Raw genomic sequence first — 23761 nt, 5'->3', positions numbered from 1 at the left:
CAAGATGCTACGTCACTTTTTTCCTGCCTTTCTTATCATTCTCCTGGCTGTCTTTAACTGGATATGGCAAGAGAATGTCTTTCCTGATACTTGGCACCAAGCTATTGTACTCCCTATTCTTAAACCTGGGAAGGATCCAAATGTTCCTTCGAATTATCGTCCAATTGCTTTGACAAGTTTTCTCAGTAAGATCTTAAGAGAGGATGATTAATGCTCATCTTATTTGATTCAAGGAATCTCTTACCCACTCAATGTGAGTTCCAAAGACGACACTCCACGATAGACCACTTAATTCACCTTGGAACAACAGTTAAAGGAGCCTTTTTGAAGTGACAACATTTTGTTTTAATTTTTTTGATTTAGAGAAAGCTTATGATACAACATGGAGATATGGCATCTTGCGAGACCTTCACTCATACGGATTGCGTGGCAATTTGTCACTTTTAATTAAGCATTTTCTAATGAACTGCCGATTCCAGGCCCATGTGGACTCAACCCTTTCCTGTTTTTTCCCACAGGAACTTGGAGTCCCTCAGGGCTGTGTTCTGAGTGTCACACTTTTCATTATAAGGATTAATGCCATCAGTGAACTGCTACCCCCTACAATTGCAAATTGTCTTTTTATTGGTGACTTTCACATCTTATGTCAGTCATGAAACATGAGGTTTATTGAGCAACAGTCACAAACTGCAATCAGTTGCATACTTAAGTGGACCACAGCAAATGGTTTTCAACTTTCTTTCCCTAAAACTGTTTGTGTACATTTCTGCTGCCAGTGGGGTATTCATCCAGATACAGAAATTTGTATTGATGTTTTGCTTCCTCTCATCCCTAAGGCAAAGTTCTTAGGTGTTATGTTTAACTGCAAATTAAACTTTATTTCCCATATCAAAGAACTTTGTGTCAAATGTATAAGAGCACTGAACATCCTCCATGTCCTCTCTTCCACCTCTTGGAGAGTGGATTGATACTCCATGCTTAAACTTTATCGTGCCCTTATCTGATCCAAACTTGACTATGGGTCTATGGTTTATGGTTCTACCAGAACCTCAGCACTGAAAATGTTGGATCCTATCCACCATCAGGGGCTTCAGCTTTGCACTGAGGCCTTTCACATCTCTCCAGTCCAAAGTTTGTACATGGAGTCCCATGAACTTCCTCTGTATGTTTGCAACAGTCCCTAATGTACGCTTCCAAACTTCATTCTTTACCACAGCATCCAACTTGGAGTTGTGGTTTCCATCCTCATTGGGCCACACTTTCTTATAATAGAAAATCTGCCACTGTTCCTTTTAGCCTTTGTATCCTGGCATAATCAGAAAAATTGGATTTATCTTTGAATAGCATAACAGTATCCACAGATCAGCCTCTTCCACCATGGCTAATTACTATCCCCAGCTGTGACCTATCTTTGGGTCATCTGAGGAAGGCAGATACTCCTGATTGGAAATATCTATTTGCTGAACATCTTTCAAATGATCCATCCATTCTCATGTATCCAGATGGTTCAACATCAGTTGACTCTGTAGGCTCTGCCATGGTTTGTTACAGTTTGGTTGTAGTACACAGAATCCCCTATACAGTTTTTCTGTTCAGTGCCAAAATGTATGCCATTTCTCTTGCCCTGAATCATATTGAAACTATGCAATATACAAATTGTACAATCTATACTGATTCACTCAGCTGTCTTTTGACCCTGACATCATTCCATGTTAGTTCCCAACCTATTCTTATCAATATCCAAAACAAACTGGCCCATCTATCTGTATCCAGTTTTTTTGGATACCAGGTCATGTTGGTATTTGTGGGAATGAGCTAGCTGAGAGAGTGGCAAAGTCCATCTGCTGTGGCTCTATCACCATCATACATGTTCCAAACATGGCCTGTGGTCCAGTTATCAAAACCCAACTGCACACCAGTTGGCAGTCGACCTGGAGTGAGCAACAAAATAATAAGCTTTTTCAAATCAAGCTTTCTTTAGCTTTTTGGCCATCTTGTTTCTGTAAAGATAGAAGGGAGGAAGTTGTTTTGGCTAGGCTATGCATTGGTCACAGTTTTTTAATTCACCATTTCCTTTTATCTGGTACTGTTAAACCAATGTGTGGTCTGTGTGGCACTCAGGTCACAATCATACATATTTTATTATCATGCCATTGTTACAACCAAGAACGACGCCACCATTTTAAACACATTTTAAGGTAGTTTTGCCCTTGACATCAGCCAGTGTCATAGATGATACTGCCCAGCTCTCTCATGTTTTTACATTTTTAAGAGCCATTAGTCTTTTTCACTCAATTTAAGGTTATTATTGGAATATACACTGTTTTAACATGATTTCTTTTATACATTTTAATTTTTTTTTTACCTGAACCCAAGACTGGAAAGGCGAACTTCAAATGAATGACAGCAAGTTTGAACTTAATGCTTCAGTCTTCCTGGTGGGTCTTAATTTTACATATTTTATGTATTTCTACCTTAATTTCCATATACCATTATAGTATACTACATCTTGTTTGGCATAGATAGCCAAGTAACTTTGTGCCAATAAACATGAAATACATACCATCTCCATACTCTGGCTTCATGCATGGCTTTTGTATAGTACTTTGTGAGTTTTGGACTTTCAATCCAAGTAGCATCTCTAATTTCTTACTCTATTTGCTCCTCTTCCATATCACTTTACCAGCATAAGTGGCATATTTTTTGCCATTGGTCATTCCTTTCATCTGAAGTATCCAAATTTTACATGGCATTTTGACAGTGAACTTTGTTTTTTAACCATTTTCAGCTACAGAGCAGCTTTACAATCCACTGTTGGTTTTTCCTGTTTCCATGATAAATTTTTCTTTCCTGATATTTTCCTTTTGTTTCATTCCTTTCATCTCTGTCAACTCCTTTAACCCACACCTGTACCAGATTGAGATTGTTATGTTTCCTTCATGTCCTTTCTCTTCCTTCATTTGAACTCTTGAGTGTTTTCTATATCACCTATCTTTGAAAAACTTTTTTCCTCCTACTGTTGGCCTGTGCATGTCAACAGTTAGATGTGACTTCAGTGCCTCTTGCATCCTTTACCACTAACTTTTGTTCTCCTTTATCCTCTTCCTTCCTTTCTCTCTGCTGCATATGAAGATAATGTTGCCTTCACTTCTATTACTCTTCTTTCAATTGTCCATCTGTATTACTGTTCTTATCTTAACCACCTCCTGTGTCTGATCTGGGCTCTTAAAGTCTTTTGACTTCCATGGTTAAAAACGTTGAAGAATCAACTTCAATACCCATCTCTGTCCCTAACATACATTCCACTTCCTTTGATTCTGGGTACAGGCATTTCCTCAGGTACATCTTCTTCTCCCACCCCAAGATGCAAAACAATCATTTATTCACATCCTAAGTCACTGGAATCCTCTTCCAACAGAAAGACCTGCCCAATTGACCCAGGGCAGGATCCACGGTGGTCGATAGACCTCTCTCGAATAAAGACAGTAAAAAAAAAAAAGACGGTGTCATAAACAGAAGGGTTCTCCAGCCAATTTGCCTACACATAAATAAAAATGGCCACCTTGACACAGTGGAACTGTCGAGTTTTATGTTCTAATCTGGATGACATCAAAACTCTGATTGCTTCCAACCATCCTGTATGTCTTTCCGTACAGGAAACATTTCTGAAACCTGCCAATACAGTCACCTTTCGGCAGTTTTCTTTGCAGAGAAGTGACAGGCTGTGTGATGGACGAGTGTATAGAGGGGTGGCACTTTTGGTAGATCAGCATGTGCCCATCCTGTCTTTGCCACTCAACATCTGTATTTCCTTGGGTTGTACCATCACTGTTTGTTCTCTCTACCTGTCGCCTGGAGAGACATATGATCAATCAGTCCTTGATGCTTTCATTGAACAGTTGTCATCTCCCTTCTTAATTCTGGGGGACTTTAATGGACATCACCTCTCGTGGGAAGAGCTGATATCACTGCACAACAATTTTTTTGAAAAGTTTTGCTTCCTGAGAAGTGTTTGCTGATTGTGACAGGTACCTGGTAAGTATGCACAAATATAATTTTGGTTTTGCTTCATCACATAGGAACACTGAGAAATAGACAGTTAACTGTTTACTGGCAATAACATATTTAATTGTGTTTATTTTTCTAATATGCTATTAAGTACAACATAATTAAAAGCGTTTTGCTCCTGATTTTCATTTGTATTAAATGTCCAGTGTGTCATGTTGCAGTGTCCAACAGTATTCAGCAAGTATTGACGGATTCCAGATGCCCTGATATCATTTTTCCATTGTAGCAAAACTGAACATTTTGATGAAACAGTACATGATGAACACATTTGGATGTGATTTTTGTGATCAGCAGCCAAAAATCTGTAAGGAACCCAACAGTGTTCCAGAAGCAAAAACTTTGTTGTGCAGTATATTGATAGGAGGGATCACTCCTTAGAGGGTATGCTCTCTGATTACAACCTTTCTCTTTTCAATAGTGGTTCTTATACTTATTTTTCATGCATCTAGTCAGTCCCTTGCTGCTATTGATCTCTCAGTTTGCTCCCTTTCACTATTCTCCCATTTTTCATGGAGGGTTGACAATAATTCATAAGGCAGTGATCGTTTTCCTATAATTTTGAGAGAGACTGGCTGTGGTCAATGCCACCTGACCCACATGCCCCGGTGGAAGCTGAATCAAGAAAACTGGCCCTCTTTCACTGTTCTCGCCAAGCTTCATCCTGCTATCGTTTGTAAGCCATCAATAGACGACTGTGTAGCTGCAGTAACTTACTGTATTATACAAGCCGCTGCTCAGTGTACTCTAAAAACCTCGACACCTTTCCCACGATATCCTCGTTCATGGTGGAATCCTTCCTGCCACGTGTCACGGAAGGCTCAAAAATAGGTCTGGGATACTTTTCTTAAGTATCCTACACTCTTGCACCAAATTACTCTCCTGCAGACATGCTCGGTGGGTAAGACATCAATGGTAGAAGGAATCTTGGATTAAGTTCATAACCATCATATATTCTACCACCAGTTCCAAAATCATAAGCGACAAGATTCAAAAGGTCAGTGAGCAATATAATTCTGTCCCCTCTCGATCTAGCTCTCTCATGGCTGGGAAGTACCTGACACCAGGAGCTTTGCTGATACTCTAGGTGAAAGCTTTTGAAGGGTATATAACACTTCTGCTTCTTCCTCCACCTTCTTGACCAGTAAGACTCGGGCATAGTGATGACCTCTTTCCTTTCGAGCTGATTGTCTCCATGACTATAATCATCCATTTATACTGGTGGAACTTAAACTGGCAGAACGTCGGTTGCACATGACGTTGTACACTATGAAATGGTATGTCATCTATCTCCTGCTTCTCTTGCTATTCTTCTTATTGTTATTAACTGGATCTAGCAGGAGAATGTTTTTCCTGATGCCAGGCTATTGCCCTACCTTTCTCTAAGTCTGGGAAGGATCCTAAGATTTGTTCAAACTCCCATCCAATTGCTTTGACAAGCTGTCTCTGTAAGACCTTAGAAAGGATGGTTAATGCTTGTCTTGTTTGGTTCCTCGAATCAAACAACCTCCTTTCGCTTACCCATTGTGGGTTCCAACGACAGCGCTCCACCGTGGACCACCTGATTTGACTTGAAATGTAATTCAGAGAAGCCTTTCTTAAATGACATCTTGTATCAATATTCTTTGATATTGAGAAGGCTTGTGATACAGCATGGAGGTATGGCATTATGCGAGACCTCCATATATATGGGCTACATGGCCATTTGACCTGTGTTTATTAAAAAATTTGTTAATGGACAGGAGATTGCAATTTTGTGTAGATTCAACACTTTTCAGTTCTTTTCCACAGGAATTTGGAATCCCTCTGGGCTGTGTCTTGAGTGCCACACTTTTCAGTATAAAGATTAATACCATCACTGAACAACTCCCTCTTACTGTTGCAAACGGGCTCTATATCATGTCATGCCATGTTAGTTGTCGAGCATCAGGTATATTGAGCAGCAGCTACAAATTGCCCTCAATCGTTTGCTGAAGTGGACGACAACAAACGGCTTTAACTTCTCTCTCTCTCTAAAACCGTTTGCATGTGCTTTTGCCACCAATAGGGTATTTATCCTGATCCTGAACGTCAAATAACTCAAAACCAGGACTGTAAAGGCCAACTTCAGGTGACTAGCGCTGCTGTTTGAACTACCCATTAGTCATCCTAGCAAGTTATAATTAAAATTTTGCTGCATGTCTTTTACAACTTTTATTACTTTACTTTCTGAAAATGGCCATAACATCAAATAACTTGGAACCAGAACTGGAAAGGCCAACTTCAGGTGAGTGACGGTGGTTTTTAACATATCTGTTAGTCTTCCTGGCGAGTTATGATAATTACAGTTATGCTACAGAGCGTCCCGTACAACTTGTATTACTGTAGTTTATCTCTTACTGCTGTATACTAGATGTAAACATTGGTTTTAATGCTATTTATGTTTTTTTTTAAACTTTGTTTTGCTTTATCTTAATTTCCTTTTATGAATTTTACTAAATTTACTTCAACTTTTTACTGGATGTTTGGTGCAGATAGCCAAGCTGTTTTGTGCCATAAAACACCAAACCAACAAACCTAGATTTCAAAGAGGTAGGTTGTGTCTACAGGCTGTTTGAAGTTTCTTAAAATTTGTAAAATCTAAATACATCTCAGTTATTAATCTTAACAAATTATAGTGGAATTCTGTGGTAGCGGTGTAGTTATTTATGAGTTTTTGGTTATTCAATTATATATGTGAAATGTAAAAAAATTTTTGTTCGATATCCACCACGTGCAAAATTCTAAAAGACTCGGCAACCTGTGTTTAGCAGCAACCAAGTACATAGGTCATAGCAAGAAAAAATGATTGTTTGCTTTATTTTTTGATTTATTGTTCAATATTTTAGAAAAATAAGTATAGCAAGTTATTTCAAAATAATAATAATCTGTGTACATGTATAATGTGTAATAATTGAATTGTGACTGTATATTTCAAAATATTTGTCCACTAAAACACAGCTAGAACAGGAAAGACTATAAAGGTCAGTTTTATATTACTGGATATGTAACATTACTAGCTAGGCATTACTGGTATCACAAATAAAACATAATTTATATTTTTATTTCCTAATTTTTTATGATGTTTATGAGATTGGTCAAGTGACAGATCCCACATAATTAGGGTATAGAAAACATAAAATACAAAGCCTACTGAAGACAAACATTTGAAATACATTTGAGAGGTTTCAGAGATTACGTATATAATATACGAGATTGTTTTGGATAAAGAATAGTTTTTTAATCATAACGTGAAATCACTTTGTACTCGGACAAGTAATGAAACAGAATGTTATTACAAACAAATCTTTAGTGAAAATATTTTATTGAAAATCTGATTTTTTGTATACAAAATACTCGTAATCTTTACTACAAGTATACCAAATTTTGTGAACATACACCTGCTCTATCAAAATTTATAGTGCAAATGTGAAGGCAAACTCCTGTATGTTATACCAAACTTGTAGCAAAAGGGTTAAAAGGTAATTTTGGTACTTTCTATTTCACTGAAATAATGTAATTGAAACTGCACATTAATCAAACAGTACCAAAGCACATTCAACAATTCATCTTTGTGACATTATAATTAATAGGTCTGTATGGCTTGATGCAATCAACTAACAACCTATAGATTGTTGGATTCAAACTGTTCATCAAACATGGTAACCTCTTTAGATATGGGAGTGTTATAAAGTGATGGTGAATTCCACTGTTCCTTGGTAAAGAGTAGCTTTAAAGTTAAAGGTGGGCATTGTTTACTAGCTGTCTCTCCTATAGTTTAGTGTGGCAATTAAAAATCAAGGAAAGCTAGAACAGATGGCCTTCAAAGAGCTTCTCACAATATTTAACAAACAAAGGAATCATAGATAATACAAAATATGGCATTTAATGAAGCCAATCATTCCCTCTCTATATAATATAAGGAACTTGAACATTTGTTTCACAATATTTTGATTTCTCCATTTAGTAGTAAGTTAATCAATGGTAATATTATTCACTAAAATGTTACTGTAATTTTTTGTATCCCAAATCTTTGTATCTTTTTATTAAATAATAAATAACACATATAGATTTATTTTCATTTATCTGGTAATTAAACAATTATCATATATATTTATTAATAAACATCAATAAACCAGAATGCAGTTATTTGAGAAGTAAATAGTAATTCTGTTGATGCAATACCTAGCATTCTACTTGTAAGGTGAAACATTTTTAGAAGTAATGGAAAACTGTGTAATTTGTAGTGAAGCAGAGTGAATTTTGCACAAAAAAATTTTGAGAGTGCTCAGTAGTAAACAGATGATTGTGTTTTCCTTTTATGAAATGTTTAAAACTGTTAGATTATTTTGAACTGATTATTACAGAAACCATTAGCTCAAGAAAAATTAAGAATTGCTATAATCTACTTCATATTTGCCAGTTGGTATAAGCTTCAGTTGATTCACAGAAGACAATAATTTGTTTTAAGGTATATTAATATTGTTAAGTAATCTAAGTATGTAAGAACTGTAAACTAATGTTGTGAAATGAATCCTCAAGTGCATAAACAGTGTAATCATCTACTTCAGCTCTTCAGTGCATTTTACTAAAGAGTCTTGTATGTCACTTGCATTTTTAAAACTCCCCCCTAATTTCATATGAATTTGTGTTACTGCATGATGATGTCATCATGTATCAAATGCCTGCCACCAATTAGAGAGTGACATATTCCCATGCACACTAATTCCTCCTATGCACTTACATGTGAATTTCTAATTTCCTCCTTGACACTGTATTGACCAGATACGTTTAAAATTTGTTATTTGTTTTTGGCTTAATAAGATTTGTAACTACTCGGGCTTTTAACATGAGTACTGATATTTGTGTTAAGTAATTTATTTGGACTATCATTTCATTTTTTTAGCCTTTTTAATGCACAAGGTTTTAGCTCAATTACCTAAACCTTCTACCAGTGCCAGATGCAGTAATAGTCCAAATAAATTGCTTAATACAAATTAGCAAGATTTGCTTTGTTAAAGAAACTTTCATTTTCTTTAGCTTTTATTTCAAAAGATTTAATATTTTTTCATGATTTATAGAATAATGGTGTTTATCATTTAGTCCTGAGTGTTTGACATTGTTCATACTCAGACCTTGTTTCTTGGTATCCTTTGTAGGTCCATTAACTGTGATAGTTGTAGCAATCATTGCTCAGTATGTTGTGGATGTCCACATGCTTCCTGAGCATTCTACTCCTGTCTTGTCAGCAAAGTTTTTTTTTCTTCAATTTGGAATGATTTATTAACCATATCCTTCACCTTTTTTGATTTATTAGTTTCCTACCATTTGTCAAATGACTTTACCCATTCCATATCTTTTCTACTGGATTTTATTATTAGGTATGCTTCTTTTTCTTCTATTTTAGCATCTGTGACTTATCTAGAACCCCTCCTTCATTTGAAGAATTTTCTCGTATCATCCGTAGTGGATCTTATGGATCACAAGTTTGTTTGTTTTTTGTGTTTTTTTGGTGTCCTTCCTGAGCCTCTTCTCTGTGAATTTTCAGGGTGAATAGACCTTGTTCTTCTTACTTTCTGTATTCCCTTACCACCTCTCAAACCAAATCTCCTTTAATGCTTTTCTCTGGAATTGAGATACATTTTTTGTGGAGGCAGGTGTCCCCAGATTTGTACACTGATTTGTCCATTCCCCATCAACATGCTTGATCTTCTCCATACTCCCCTTATCTGCTTCTACTTGTGATTTACTAGGTCACGTTCCATTTAATCCTTTTCACTGTGCTTCCCTGTCCCAACTGTTTTGTCACTCCTATTCCAGGGACTTTTTTTTAAGGCATTAACAATACATTTCTATTCACATTTACATTCTTTAGTGAGAACTTTCTTCTTTCTGGTGGGTCACCTCTTAGCCAGTATTTATTCTATCAACAGTGGAGCCTCTGCACCACCAGATCTTTCATGGGGTTTACTTTTGGTTGGACACTTTGCCACCCTTCTGTACTCCACACTTCCTCTCTTACAATTCTCTATTTCTCTATTGTTCTTCCTTCAACTCTGGTTGTCATTTTTCTAATCCAGGCCTGTTCTTACCTCTTTCATTATACCTTTTTCCTTAATTGTCGCATCTTCCTTGGACTCTGTTGTTGGCAGCTGACTGCCTTGACCCTGATACATTCATTAATTGACTTCCCATCATCATTATCCCTTCTTTTTTTAGTTCACTGTGTCTCACTGCTTTTATACATTGACAATTAATCTCCCTCTACTCTGTCTCTCACTCATCACACCAGAATTTCCACTACTGTGGCATTATTTTCATAACATGCTTCTTATCCTTTGACTATGTTTGTGTATTGCCATTACCTTCATTGGTATATCTTCTATCATTAGTTCTTCCACCACCCGTTTCCTCCATATTGGTAATTCTTTGCACTACCTTTCAACTATTCTTACTGGCCTTTTCTTCATAGGATTCTTGATCTCAGACATTTTACTTAATAGGTGGTTATGTCCACAGCTTTCCTCCTTTCTCAACACCTCATCCTCTTTGTTCTGTACTGCACCTTTGTCCTCTTACCCCAACTAAGACATTGTCATGGTTTTGCTCAATCTCTCCTGCATGCCAATTCAAGCTATTGCTTTTCTGCCTTTTTTAATATATTTTTCTTCTGACTTATTCTCTCCCCATTATTTCTTACATTTACCATTGTTCTGATGCCCATCTTCTAAATGTTTCTCACACCCTCTTCTGTTGCACTTCTTTCCTTTTTCTGGGCTGATTCTTTCTTCCTCTGACTTCAACTGCTTGGGGGTAAACTGTACATCTCTCCCATACCTTTTCTATTGGGAACTCCGTGCCAATCCCAACTTCTGCCCTTATTCTGCAACTCCTATTTTCCATAAACCTATTTTCTTCTTCCTTTCCAGGATGGATCTGTTGGGCACCCTGGTGACGTATTCATTTCAGGACATTGATGCTTTCATTTTATTCATCAGCCTTTTCATTTTCATCCACCTCTTCTTCATTGACTATTGGACAGACTTTTGCAGATTGTAAACTCTTTTTCACACATTTATCTTTATTTCTGTATCTTGTGGCTGTTTAATTTCCTGAGTTTTTTAGTTTCATAGGTTGTCTTTGTTCCATTGTCACACTGTCTTGAGTAGAATGTGCACCATTTCCTCTTTTGTGATCCCTCTTTCATTAAGTAGGATTTCATTAAGTAGCTGGTGTTGTTTTTCAAGTTATACTTGTTCAGAATCTGCATTGAGACAGGATAGTGGAAAAAGTTCATACCATCTGTCCTGGCTCTACATTTGCTCTTTCTATGAATTTTTCCTTATGTAAATTCAGGAAGCTCTTGCAACTTATTAGTTCATAGTTGCTGGAGTGGTAGACCATGTAGAATCTTCACTGATTATGACCTAATCACTGGAGATAGAATTAGTGGTCCCATCACTGTGGGAAGCAGAGTTGTGCTGATACCAAGAGTGTAGTGAAGGTCAACCCACATAAATTCTGTGATGCATCAACTATTATATATGGACCCTATACCAGTTCATTAAGTGTACCTGTATCTCACAACTGCTTCTCATTTATCCAGTGTCTGTTCTGTATTGTCAAGGTAAACACACTTAACAGTCCATACTACATCTCAAACATATCCTACTCTCACAGCTAGCAAGAGGCCTTTAATGGCTGATAGTAGAGTTGAAGTGAGCACACCATATATAATTGTGATATATCTCTCGCATACCTTACTCACACAGCTGACAAAGGGACTCATAGAGGCCAAAAGTTGAGTAATGTTGTATATAACTATTCATAATTAAACAGATTCATACAGTGCCCTCCTCCTGCAATTTGTATGGGGTCTGTAGATACTGATGGTTGTGAAGATGAACATGGATACTTATCACAAGAGTCCTTCTCCCATATCTGTCAGTTCTGACAGTAAAGGAGATAATCGTGCAAGGTATAACCTGAATTAGTCCCAAACTTACTGCACATTTTGTCTTTAACATCTTGTGTGCAAGTACTTGGACAGCAGTATACAGATTCTGCCCACCAAAGTGACACAAATGTGGCTTATTTGCCTCTCTTTTTTCTTCCTATTCAGGCAAACACATACCCTGGAAGATACAAGATGTGGTCTCCCATGGGTGTGCCCCTGTGGAGGCCCTGCATGAGGTGTCACATCCCATGGGCTTCCTTCAGATGCCTTCTGAAGGAAGTTCATTTAGGTAATCTTTTCACCAGCCCCTCCACTATCTCAACGTGGGAATCTGTCTAAACTTTGTGAAGAGGTGAGTATTTGTTTTGGAAGTTAACATTTTCCTTACCTGAAAGTGTATTTCTGATAGATGCTCACCTTTTCACACATTCCCACCCATCCTTCTCACTTCCAATCCACAATTCTTACTTTTCTTATCAAAGAATGAAAATTCATTATTGCAAATGCATTGGAGGAGTTAGTGTACCTGGGTGTTTGATGCACTCCTAGTGGTGGAGATATTTGGCTGCATGATTACATTGTGAAATTAGGTCAGAGTTTTAAAACAGGGTAGTAGCATGCAAATCCTTTTGGCAAAAGAGCTGAGGAAGATAACTGTGTATACAGGTGTGTATTGGAAATACATTTTCAGGTAAGGAGAGAGTTAATATTTGTTTGTTTTTTAATTATAAAAAAAGAAACAGTATATATTCCACTTACAATTGAATCAGAAAGTGAGAAAAATCTGGTGCATAAATCCTCCAAGCAAAGTTTTTGTAACTATAATTCAAGCTTTACAGTTAATGTAGGTTTATAAGTGTCATCTTCAGTGGTGTTTCATAGTTTAGTTTATTTTTATTCAATTAAGGTAAAGCTACTTTGAAAACAATGGAAGGTCAAAAAGTTTCCAAAGTGACACTACCCAAAGCAACAGTCAAGCCCATATTGGTAAGTACCATATTATTTGCAAGCAAAGAACAGAGAAATCTGAGATAACTGTTGATCTAAACAAATTTATACAACAGTATAGAACTCCAATGAATGTTATTTAGCAATTTAGAAAATTAAAATTTAATTTGTCATATAGTATACTTTATTGTAGTGATGCAATTTTTTCAGAAATGTACCACTCACTTCTGCTGTTTTGATAGTTGCTGACACGATCAAGTGATTAATTCTTTTTTAAAGGAGTGCTTTATTAACTCATTTCAAATGTACACAATAACAGTGGTGAAATATACTACTAACTTATTCAAAATATTTACATGAGGAATATTCAAAAGCTGGGAAAAGGAGGAAGATGTAAAACCATGTTCTCGAAAAAATGAATACTGATTCTAACCAAATACAAGCATGACAGAACTTCCAGCAAAAAAAAAAAAAAGGCTAGTTGAACCTAAATTTCAACACACATGGTTACTGCAGTACAGATAGCTAGAACAGTCCCACAAAGGAAGCATGCTTTGTACTTTATGCCATAAACATGACAGGAACAATCAGTTTACATTGGAAATTGGTAAGAAAAGAAATGCAGTCCTAGTGTTGCAGAGTGTAGTACTACACACAGATGATGAGGGTTTTAAGGAAAAAACTACAGAGTTTAATGAGTTAAGCAAAAGGTTCTATTGAAAATATGAAATCTGAAATGAAGAGAAGGTTCTCACCTGATAACTGTTAAGTTGCTACTAGTTTCCATTTTCTTGGTTTTTTCTGATAGCTGTTATTTTTCAGCAAAGATGAACAAAATGACTTGTTTGTGGACTCACTACATTCATCATCTACTTAAAAAAAAAAAATGACAAAAAGTATGGAGCAGTGATAAGCAAAGCCCAGATGGATGTGGTTCCATTGTTGAGTTTATACAAAAATGTATTGTAGGAGGAGGGGTATCCAAGGGATTTCTTTGCTCCTTAAACTGTGGCAAATAGGGCACACCTATCACAAAGACTAGTCCCAAAACATCATGAAACTTGCTAAGCTTACTAATGTACATATATTTACAGACTGCTGACTGTGAGTGAGGATTTTCTGCACAAAACAATATGCATACTGTTATCAGAAATACTTCTAAGGCTATCAACAGATTCATGCTAATTTAGCTGCTGGAACAGTGACATGAAGACTTCCATTTCAAGAGCTTTAAAAGAGTTGAAAACCAAAAAAATCCAGATCTCTTTTCTAGCACTAGTTAATTAAATATTTTGACAGTAACGAGGGAGCTCCACCTCCCTAGCAGAATGCTGACAACATTGTTGTACATCACATAGTTAGACCAATAATGTCTTGCTTTCATACAATATTTAGCATCACTCATATGACTGATCATTTTCTTTAGAAAATAAGTGAGATTTTGTTGTAATTTCAAGATAACACTTGACCTACCAGAGGAGAAAATGTTTTCTACTTTATTATACAAGGTGCAAATTTACAGCTGCTTCCCCAAGGGAAACTTCTTGTTATTTTATAGGAATGACACAGAATAATGTGCTGCTATAAAAAAAAAAAAAAGTAACTTGACTTCTTTGCCTGCATGTCCAACAGATAAGGGAAAATTTTGAGCATTTATCACAAATGATCCCTTTATGTGGTCATTTAGACATAAACCAATAAGTAATAGTTCAGGTAACTGTTACCCAACTCTGGCTAATAGGTTGGATATATTTATGATTTTGCTGTGTTGTCAGTATGCTATGTTAGTACTTTGTAATATGCAAAACCTTTACTCAAATTAATGACATTGATTAGTAGAAACATTAAGAGAAAATTACTTGTACCATGTATGTATTTTCGTAACATATGTAAACACACAAATGTTGAGACCCAGAAAATTATTAACAAAGTCGAGCATAAAAACCCATAACAAATGATGGGACATCATATATGAATGATTAATAAAAATTATAGAATTTAACTAAAATTAGTTTGTAGCTTCAAAATGCACATAATCTTTATTTATTTCATCAGTCTTGAAGTAATTATTTGACCACCACATTTTTAATAAAAGCTATGTATGAAAATGAAATGTTATTGTGAAAAATTGTGTGTGCTCTCTGAAAGAAACTTAAATAGTATTCTTGAGTCTTTTCACTGTATTCTAGGTTAGGAGGTAGAAAACATAGCATGAAAACTCCAGTGCAACTTTTTGACTTTATAGAGAATAAAAGATATTTGATAGAAATAGACATTTTTTTCTTTGTGTTTTAAGGCAAAGTAGATAATATATATGTTAAAATACCAAAATAATATTTGTTAAATTAAAATTTGTTTAACAGTTCAAACTTTTTCAACAGTGAATGTATAAGGTTAGTAACGGTAGGCCTATTTGTAGTCTGATTTAAGCAGGTTTAGCTGAAACACTACTTGGTAAATTTTGTTTCATTTCTGGCTACAACTCATTGTCATAAAACTTCTGAATTAAAAAATTTTGTTGTTACTTTTTTGAAATTATCACAAAAATAAATAATATACAGGGGTAGAAATATTCTAAATTTTCAGCAGGTCACATGTCCTGCTGGACAATGAAACTTGCTGGACATTTGAAATTTTAGCAGGACACCTCAAAATTGTCACTAGACATTACAGAAAACAAGAAATCAAGTAGAGACACATTATTATATAAAACAGAATCATTATATTTATGGCAGTGAAACATTATTTCAAACCAAGTGGCAACAAGCCTTGTATCCATTAAAAATGACACATCAATCAAACTGGTAGATTTAGTCACTAAGAAATCAGCTGATGTAGACTCAGTATCTCTATTGTCTCTACGTGTGTGAGTTACATGTGGACTCGCAAATCATCTGGGTTTTTGACTGTCCTTCTACTAGGATTCTACGGACTTGCACAGTAATTCTGTGCTTGCAAATCACAGGTCTTATTCTTAGCTAATTTTATTGTCATCAAGTCATTAAAAGAATCATTTATTAGTTTTGACCACCAGTCATCCTTAATAACCGCCATCTGGGAAAATCTACGTTCTGGTTCAGCAGATGACACAGACATCACCTGCATAAGGCATACCAAGGCCAACACTGTTGATCCAGGGAAAGGTTTATCATCCTCAACAGTAATTGAACTTAACATGTGGGCCCACAATCCACTTGCACTACTAGCCAGGGACTCATTTGATTTAGCAAATTTTGTGGCTTTGAGCAGTGTCTCGTGTAAGTCAGCGTGGCAAATAGCTGCAATGTTGAAACCCTTAGCTTCTAGCAGAGCACCAAAGTGGTCCAATAGTGTCTAGAGTTCATTATGGCCATAAGATGACAATGCTTCTTTGCTTTTAGGCCAGTTGCTTGGTTCAAAAATTTGAAAGGTGCCAATAAAATCCTTATCAAATTCTTCAAATCTCTCATTCAGATATGTGACAATTTTACCTATGAAGATGGCAGCTTCTTCAGCCACGGATTGAGCAACTGTCTCTTTTGGGGCACTTTTTGAGCCTCTGGCCCTTCTCTGACCACTAATAGCAATCACCTTTCCTCTAAGTAATCACTTGGCAGTTTGTTCACATGTTGTGAGCTCTTTAACAATCTTCTGGGATCTCTCAACATAATTCAGATTCCCAGCTTCTCTTTGCAAACAGTGAGTTTGTCAGAAACAATGTTTACAGTAGCAGAATTGTCTTGCATTTTGAGACTAAGAGATGTCAAAACAGGCAGAACTGCCAAGAGTATGTCCATGTACAAGATGAATTTAAAGCTTGTCAAAGTACTGTATAATCCTGCAGCTTTCTGTCCATGTTCCCCTTTGTCATGTAGCTTTACTTGATACAAATGCTCTGCTAAAGCTGGCCAGTTATGAGAAACTGACTCCAGAGTGCACTCTTTGTAGGCCACCCACTGGGTTTCTGTCCCTTTTCTTGGCTTTCTAACAACAATGTTGTTGGCTTTACCAGCTTCTTTGAGACCAGCCCAGTTCTGTGGCAAATTGTCATAAAACTTCCATAGGTTTTCTGAAAATGTTTGGATACCATCAAGGTAAGGGATGTCCTTGATGGTCTTCTTAATTACAAGTTCCAATCTGTGACTAACACAGTGGATTCCTATCAAATAAAGTTTTTGCACCTTTAATCTGTTGACAAGTCCTTTATTTGTGCCAAAACTGACAGCTGCCCTATCAGCTGTCAGGCGTTCAATTGATTCAAGCCAGTCTGGAAACTGGCCATATGTGGACAATGCTGCAAGTACAAAAAATTAGTACCCAATATTAGTTACTTTCTATAAAACAAAATGTAAATTTGTATTTTGGAAAATTCAATTGCTCCATTATCTATTACTCTAGTTGTGCTAGGTTAAGCTCCAATTCTGTCAGTGGTAAATACATGGTTCTTCTTGGTTTAAATCAATTGAAAAATGCTTGAGTTTTCACTGATGTATATTAATAATGGAATGACTATGTAAACCTGAATTAAAACACAAATGTACATGAAATATTGTCCATTTTAATTTTTCTTAATTAGGAATTCAGGATAAATCCAGAAAATTCTCATCCCAGGTAATTAAGAAACCCTTACCTGAACTAAGTGCCTGTAGCAAGTGTTCAGAATCAGCCTTCTCAATTGACTGCAAACACAGGAAGTGGGTTACTGGGTAACAGTCACTATTCAAGTATCTTACATAGACTATCTCCTGCTCAATGTTGGCATTGTATGTTGAGCCGTCAGTCATAATGCCAAAGAATAATGAGGTGTGCAGACGAGATCTGACATTAATGCTAATTGTTTCTGCAATATACTTCGTAAAGATAACTGCTTGTTTGTCATTGGCATAATGTTCTGTTAAGTTCATACCATAGTTGTGCTCCTGCAGCGACAGAAGCTCTTGAAAAGCACTGAATGGTTTGGCATTCAAAGCCATATAAAGGGCAGTCCTGAACAGCACAAGCAAACAATCTTTCTCAGTCTGGTTAAGTTTGCTCAGTTCTTTCGTTATGGGAGTTAAATCAGGTGTTTCTTTTGCTGTCTTAGCTTGACAACTGAGACTGTGGGCACGACTGTTTTCATGCTCCTTAACAGCACTTGCTCTCAGGTTGGAAGATCCTGTTATGAAGGTGTTCTTCTGCCTTCCACTACTTTACTCATATTCCTGACAAATTGAGCAAAACATCAGTCTGGTAGCATTATCATACTTCAGCCATGGTCGGCCTCTATTCCATTCATCCTGGAAATGATGAGTAGGCTTAGCGCCAGTACTAGCAGTAACAGTTTTCGCTTTAACACTTGGGCTTGGGTCAACAAGCTTGGGTTTTTCACTCAGGGTTCCATAGTATTGTCTTCTGATTCATTAGTCTTGCTCGTGAAGCCAAACTGAAATAGATCGTGAGACTTTCCTGTTTTTTTACTATCAGATGCTGTGGTCAGATCGTCGTGAATGTTTGGCAGTCACGTGACTATCCAGGACGGCGAGGATAAGGCGACCTAAAAAGCGTATTTTGTTAGCATTCACGACCGTTTTTTAAAATTTGCTTCTTTTTTTTTGTCTTAAATTAAATCTTAAATTTTGCAAGTTATTTTCCACTCATTATAGAATATACTTTTAAGCAAAATCTTTGGGCTGCGCATACACAGCTTTTGCCTCACTTATATTTGAGAGGACGATGTATTTGTGTCTGATATGTTAGGAAAATGTCCACCGGTCACGATGTCTGGTGATAGATGGGAAAGTGCCGGTCAAACTTGATTTTTTAACAGACATGTCCGGCTTTAAATAGAAAGTTTCGAACCTTGATATAAAATAACCTTTGTAATAAATCAACATTGAGCATTAACATAAATACCATAGTTAGCATAAAGACAATCAGGTGATAGTTTTGTTACTAAGTGATGATCTCGTGTAGTTGAGCATTACAGAAAATGAAGCATGAAAGTACTCTTGACAGATAAATACATTAAGTATGCAACTACAAAATGCTACCTTACTCTTCTATAGTGGGTGCATTTCATTTTTGTAAAATTTATAAAGTTTCCTGATTATTTTGTGACATACTAAATTCCATTGAGTTCATGCATAATTCACTCTGAAGCATTCCTTTTTGTGGCTGGTCTGGTCAAAGAACAACTTTTTCATGGGGATAATTTGTAGTTTTGTGTATAGAACACTGGTTTATCACTGTCATGTAGATCAGAGATACTTCATAACTTTTGTGATTTACCTTTTGATGCCAGCAACATAGAGATGATGTTTTGCAAATACAATTTTGATAATTTTAGACAGATTATTTTTAATGTTTGAGAGAGCAAGACTTGCTAGAAAAGTCTTGGCTGTGTTTTATTCTTTGAACATCTGCTAATTGTATGTAGCTGATCACTATTTTCTGTTAATTTGAAAATTTCATTAATTCATATCTTTGATTGAATAGTTTTACTTATTTTTATTTAAGACAGCTCATTTATTTATTTTCTTCTGATATTATAATAATGGAATACTCACTGGTTTTGCTGTTTTTCAGTCACAAGTGTTTTAATCTGACTTCAACATTGTGTCTGATCTGTTTCACCACTATTATACAAATTTGGTCTTTATACCTTGTTGTCATGGAAATCAGATTACTGTGTACCTTGTTTAGGATTGATGCTGACTAATGTGTTTGAATACTAATTTGATTTGTTGGATCTTTCTGAAACTGTGTTTATCAGCTAAAACAGCAGTATTATTCCAAAACTGTATTTCAGTTTTGTAATTATTTAAAAGTTTCAAAATGGTGGTTTATTTAACAGTTATGATAAAAAGAGCAAGATGTAATTGTTTTATTGAAAGATAATATTTAAAAACCTGTGAAAGTGACAAGTGTTAGTGATTTGTTTTTGAATTTTTCTTTTCTTTACCAAAACATTTGATTTCAGTAAAAAAATAAAGAACCTGTGAATTTCTTAGAGGCCTAATCTGCTCTTTGATTAGCTACTGCCTTTTTTGCTGATTTTAGTTTTTCCAAGTTGTAACTTCTCAGTACTGCTTGAGTAAGCAAATCCTAAAAATACAACAAGTTTCTTATAGTAGTGAAATGGAAACACTTTGTAGGTTTTGATTTAAAGTTCTATACTCACTACTATTAATGTAAAATATATTAAGCTGTTAGTGGTGAGCATACAACATTGCCTTAAGATGTGCAACTTATAGTGATGTTGAGTATCCTGCATGGACTGTTAAACAGTGAAGTAAAGTTGATGTACTAATAGGTTTTTTTGTATTACAAGACAAAACTATATATTTTGAGAAACCAAAAACATTTGTTTGAATGTTTATTTCCTATATGGATAATAACACAGCTATGGTACAGGGCAGTGCTTTATCTTGAATATATGACATATCTTGACTGTGTGAGAAATCAGGTTTTAAACTCTTTGTATATACTATGAATGTGTGGGAGAAAATTCAACAGAAACCTCAGATCAAAGATGGCAGAATTCATGTTGAAATGTTTTGACTCCTCGTGCTACAACAACAATTAAATCAGCTAAGAATAGACAAAGGTTTGCTTACAGAACATTGTGATGAGGAATCTGATTATATAAGTTAAGAAGATGAAAGGGTTTCTTCACTTCCCATTTCAAGCTAGCTTCCAAGTGTTGAGACTTGCATTAAATATGTATTCTTGGGTCAAGGATAAAGTGTTGTGTGTTTAGAAGAGACAGCTTAATCACATTGTTATTTATGTTACTTAACAAGCAACACCTTCTTCCATATTTTTTAAAATTCCATGTTACAGGACTTCATTTAGGAGCTGCAACCAATTGAAAAACTTTGTAACCATAATGATGTAGAAGGCCTTGATTTTGGTAATACAAATTTCTGTTATTCTATTCAGGGAAGCTTGTAATATCTCTGTGAGGCAATGGTATTATAAGTGTTATGTTGTGCACACTACCACCAATCTTCTGTTCTTTCTCTTATTCATCATTGTTTATTAATACTAATCCACTAAGTTACATTGTAATCATGTTTTTAAATCTAATATTAAGTAAGGATCATCAAATATATAATACATTCAGTAAAAAGGTTATTTATTTTATTTTTCAGTTTAGAAAATGCAATTAATCATAGGTAATGTTAGAAATTACAAAAAATAGTTTTGTTTCTACAGTTTCAAGTCTGTAAGAAAGATAGAGCGAGTCAATTACCAAAGTTATTACAGTTTCTGGTTGCTTCCTTATAAAGTTTTGTAGCTGTTTTTAATAAAATTATGTTCTGAGTTTAAAAACTTGTATTATTCTATGACCTGATCAGTTGAAAAAAAAAACAGAAGAAAATACAATTTACACTGCATGCTTTCAGCTCAGTTTAACTGCTTTATTGTTGTTGCCGTGAGCACATTATGGGTCATTATAATTACCAGCATGTTCTTAGGCTGTTGGCTAACTTGAAACCAAGAAATAGTTCATTATTTTGTAAAATGCTGTGTAATTTAAGGTCATCTTTCATTTGTGAAATTCCTAGTGTTTCTATGTGGCTGACCTTTTATTTACCTCTTCCTCATGCCACTGGTTCATTTGGTGAGCTATTTACATTGAAACAAACAGCACAATAACATCCAAGGTAAAAAAATTAGTTACTATCTGTTACAACCTCAGTTTAGTGAAAAAGATCTCAAAAGAAGCTTGGACCCATTATTTTTGTGGTAATGATTCTCTTGTTGAAATTTATAATGAGAAAGATGAGAAACAGAATGACAAAGAACAAGACAGTGAGGAAAAATGACAGTGGAAAGTAAAATTAATGAAGGAGCTGTAAGGATTTCACTTGACTGACCTAAGGTACTGCATTGCAAGGTGTTTGTAATTTATAAATAATTCATAGATAGCTTTTTGAGAAAAAAACTAGCTCGCAAGTTTTGTGAAAGTGAAAAGGAGATAATTATGCTATTAAGAAATACAAGATGCAAATGCTTAGTTATACTGCTTACTTTGAACTGAACAAAATGTAAAATTGCTTAAGGAATTTTACAGTATGTAAAGGTTTAAAAAACAGTAAAAACTTACCCTCTTAATTTTTTTAACTAGAAAAATTGTGACACTACTTAAGGCAATTGTTTTTTTTAAATGGGTTAAAACTCAACTCTGCTTTGAGATTTGCATTTGTGTATGTTTGTGTAAATATAGGTATAACTAATATATCATTCAAAAACAATGCAAGCAAAATAGCGGGAATGAAACTTACATTATTTCTTCATAGTACACAGTGTAGGAATGATGCAAGTGCTGTGCCCTCCCATCCTGTTTGCATTCTTTTTGAATGAGATATTAGTTATCCCTCTAACTTCCTTTTGTGAAAAGTTTTTTTCTTGACTTGTTTGCTTGTTCTTAATGTAGTATTTCAATAAAACATAAGTAGGTTGTATATATAACCAAGTTCTAAATACAATAAGTTTCCAACTATAATATTTGTTGTTTATCTGTTATTGGCTTGTAATTCCTGTTTCACTCGAAACTTAAACTTTCTATAAGAAAGCTAACTTTAAGGTGTAATGATGTCATCATGTTCATAGTGATTTTTTTCTTTTAAATTAGTACTAGCTATTAATAATACTCATAAAATTGGATACTCCATTTCAAATTATGTCACCTTGGTGAATTTAACACCATTGCTTTGGTTTTTCAGTTATGTAATAATAGAGAAGCAGAACAAAAAAAATTTAAATTTTTGCCCATGATATTTACAAATATTTGGAGAATTTGTGGCTCAGTCCTTATGTAGAAATAAAAAAGAAACTGTGTATAGTATTGTGAGGCTCTAATGACCTGTTAAGTAGATGTGTAAAATACCATTTTGATGAACACTTCAAGCCATTTATTTATTTGTCAGTTGATTTGAATAGTAAAGCAGTGTATCCTTCCACTTTAGAATTTGTCTAATCAGAAATATGGTATAATTTACGTATTATTGACTTTATAAATTGTACATTTTATGTGCTACATGTTTGTAAAAGTGGAAAGTCAGTTACAACTTCCATGAGTGAAAGTTAAACTTTTTTCCTTAATTAATGTGTTTTATTACTACTTTTTTTTTTCTTTTTGAGAGTTAGTGACTTTATTTTACTTTTCTGTTGTTTCAGAATCTTTAAAAAGATAATTTAGTTACAAGTGCATTTTTTTCAGAATCAGAACAATTCTGATCTTCGATGGAAACAGCTAGAGAAAGAACTTGAAGAAGCTCGCAAAGAAGCAGAAAACTATCGAGTGCAACTTCAACAAAAAGAACAGGAAGCAGAGCAGTACCGAAAACAACTTGAACAAATTCGCACAAATAAATTACAATAGTATTTTACTGTCTGGTAATTTGTCATTCTGTGTCTTACAAACACACACTCACTATATCCATCATCATCTTGCTGTACATATTCATACAAATCATTACTGAATTAAACTATTATGTTTTTTCTATGGTTCTCTTATTTCTTTGTGAATTTATTTTTGTTTTAATATGAGTAGAAACTAATTTTTAAATCGATAAATGCTGCGCTCATTTATAGCATTAATAATTTGAATGGTAAGCTCTAAATGGTATATATTTACTGTTATACTTTTGGTAACCCTAAAATACACAATTTATTAAGTATAAGTGGAATTGATGAATTCTAAGAAAAGTAACTACATTAGTAATTCAGATAGGGCTTAATAACATAAAAATGGGATGAAAAAGTAAAATAAAGATACACTTCCATACAGATGTTTAATAAAAGTTC

The 23761-nt window shown here is 35.0% G+C and overlaps 1 protein-coding gene across 5 annotated transcripts in view; it reads left to right on the top strand.

Annotated features, from left to right (window-relative positions):
• The window catches only part of LOC143255313 (uncharacterized), a 111653-nt gene extending 88189 nt beyond the window's left edge, over nucleotides 1-23464 (top strand). For 3 of the 5 annotated variants that reach the window (XM_076510778.1, XM_076510777.1, XM_076510776.1), the window contains exons 10-11: nucleotides 12948-13027; nucleotides 23175-23464. In XM_076510778.1, the coding sequence (XP_076366893.1) occupies nucleotides 12948-13027; nucleotides 23175-23336 (242 nt within the window). In that variant the 3' untranslated portion in view covers nucleotides 23337-23464. Of the gene's footprint in view, nucleotides 1-12205; nucleotides 12393-12947; nucleotides 13028-20788; nucleotides 20859-23174 lie in introns of all 5 variants that reach the window. The other 2 variants (XR_013030542.1, XR_013030544.1) reach the window with 2 other exon arrangements.
• The last annotated feature ends 297 nt before the right edge of the window (nucleotides 23465-23761 follow it).

This window comes from Tachypleus tridentatus, chromosome 7 (assembly GCF_004210375.1).
Source record: "Tachypleus tridentatus isolate NWPU-2018 chromosome 7, ASM421037v1, whole genome shotgun sequence".
Lineage (NCBI taxonomy): Eukaryota > Metazoa > Arthropoda > Merostomata > Xiphosura > Limulidae > Tachypleus > Tachypleus tridentatus.
This window is presented reverse-complemented; position numbering and strand designations above follow the sequence as displayed.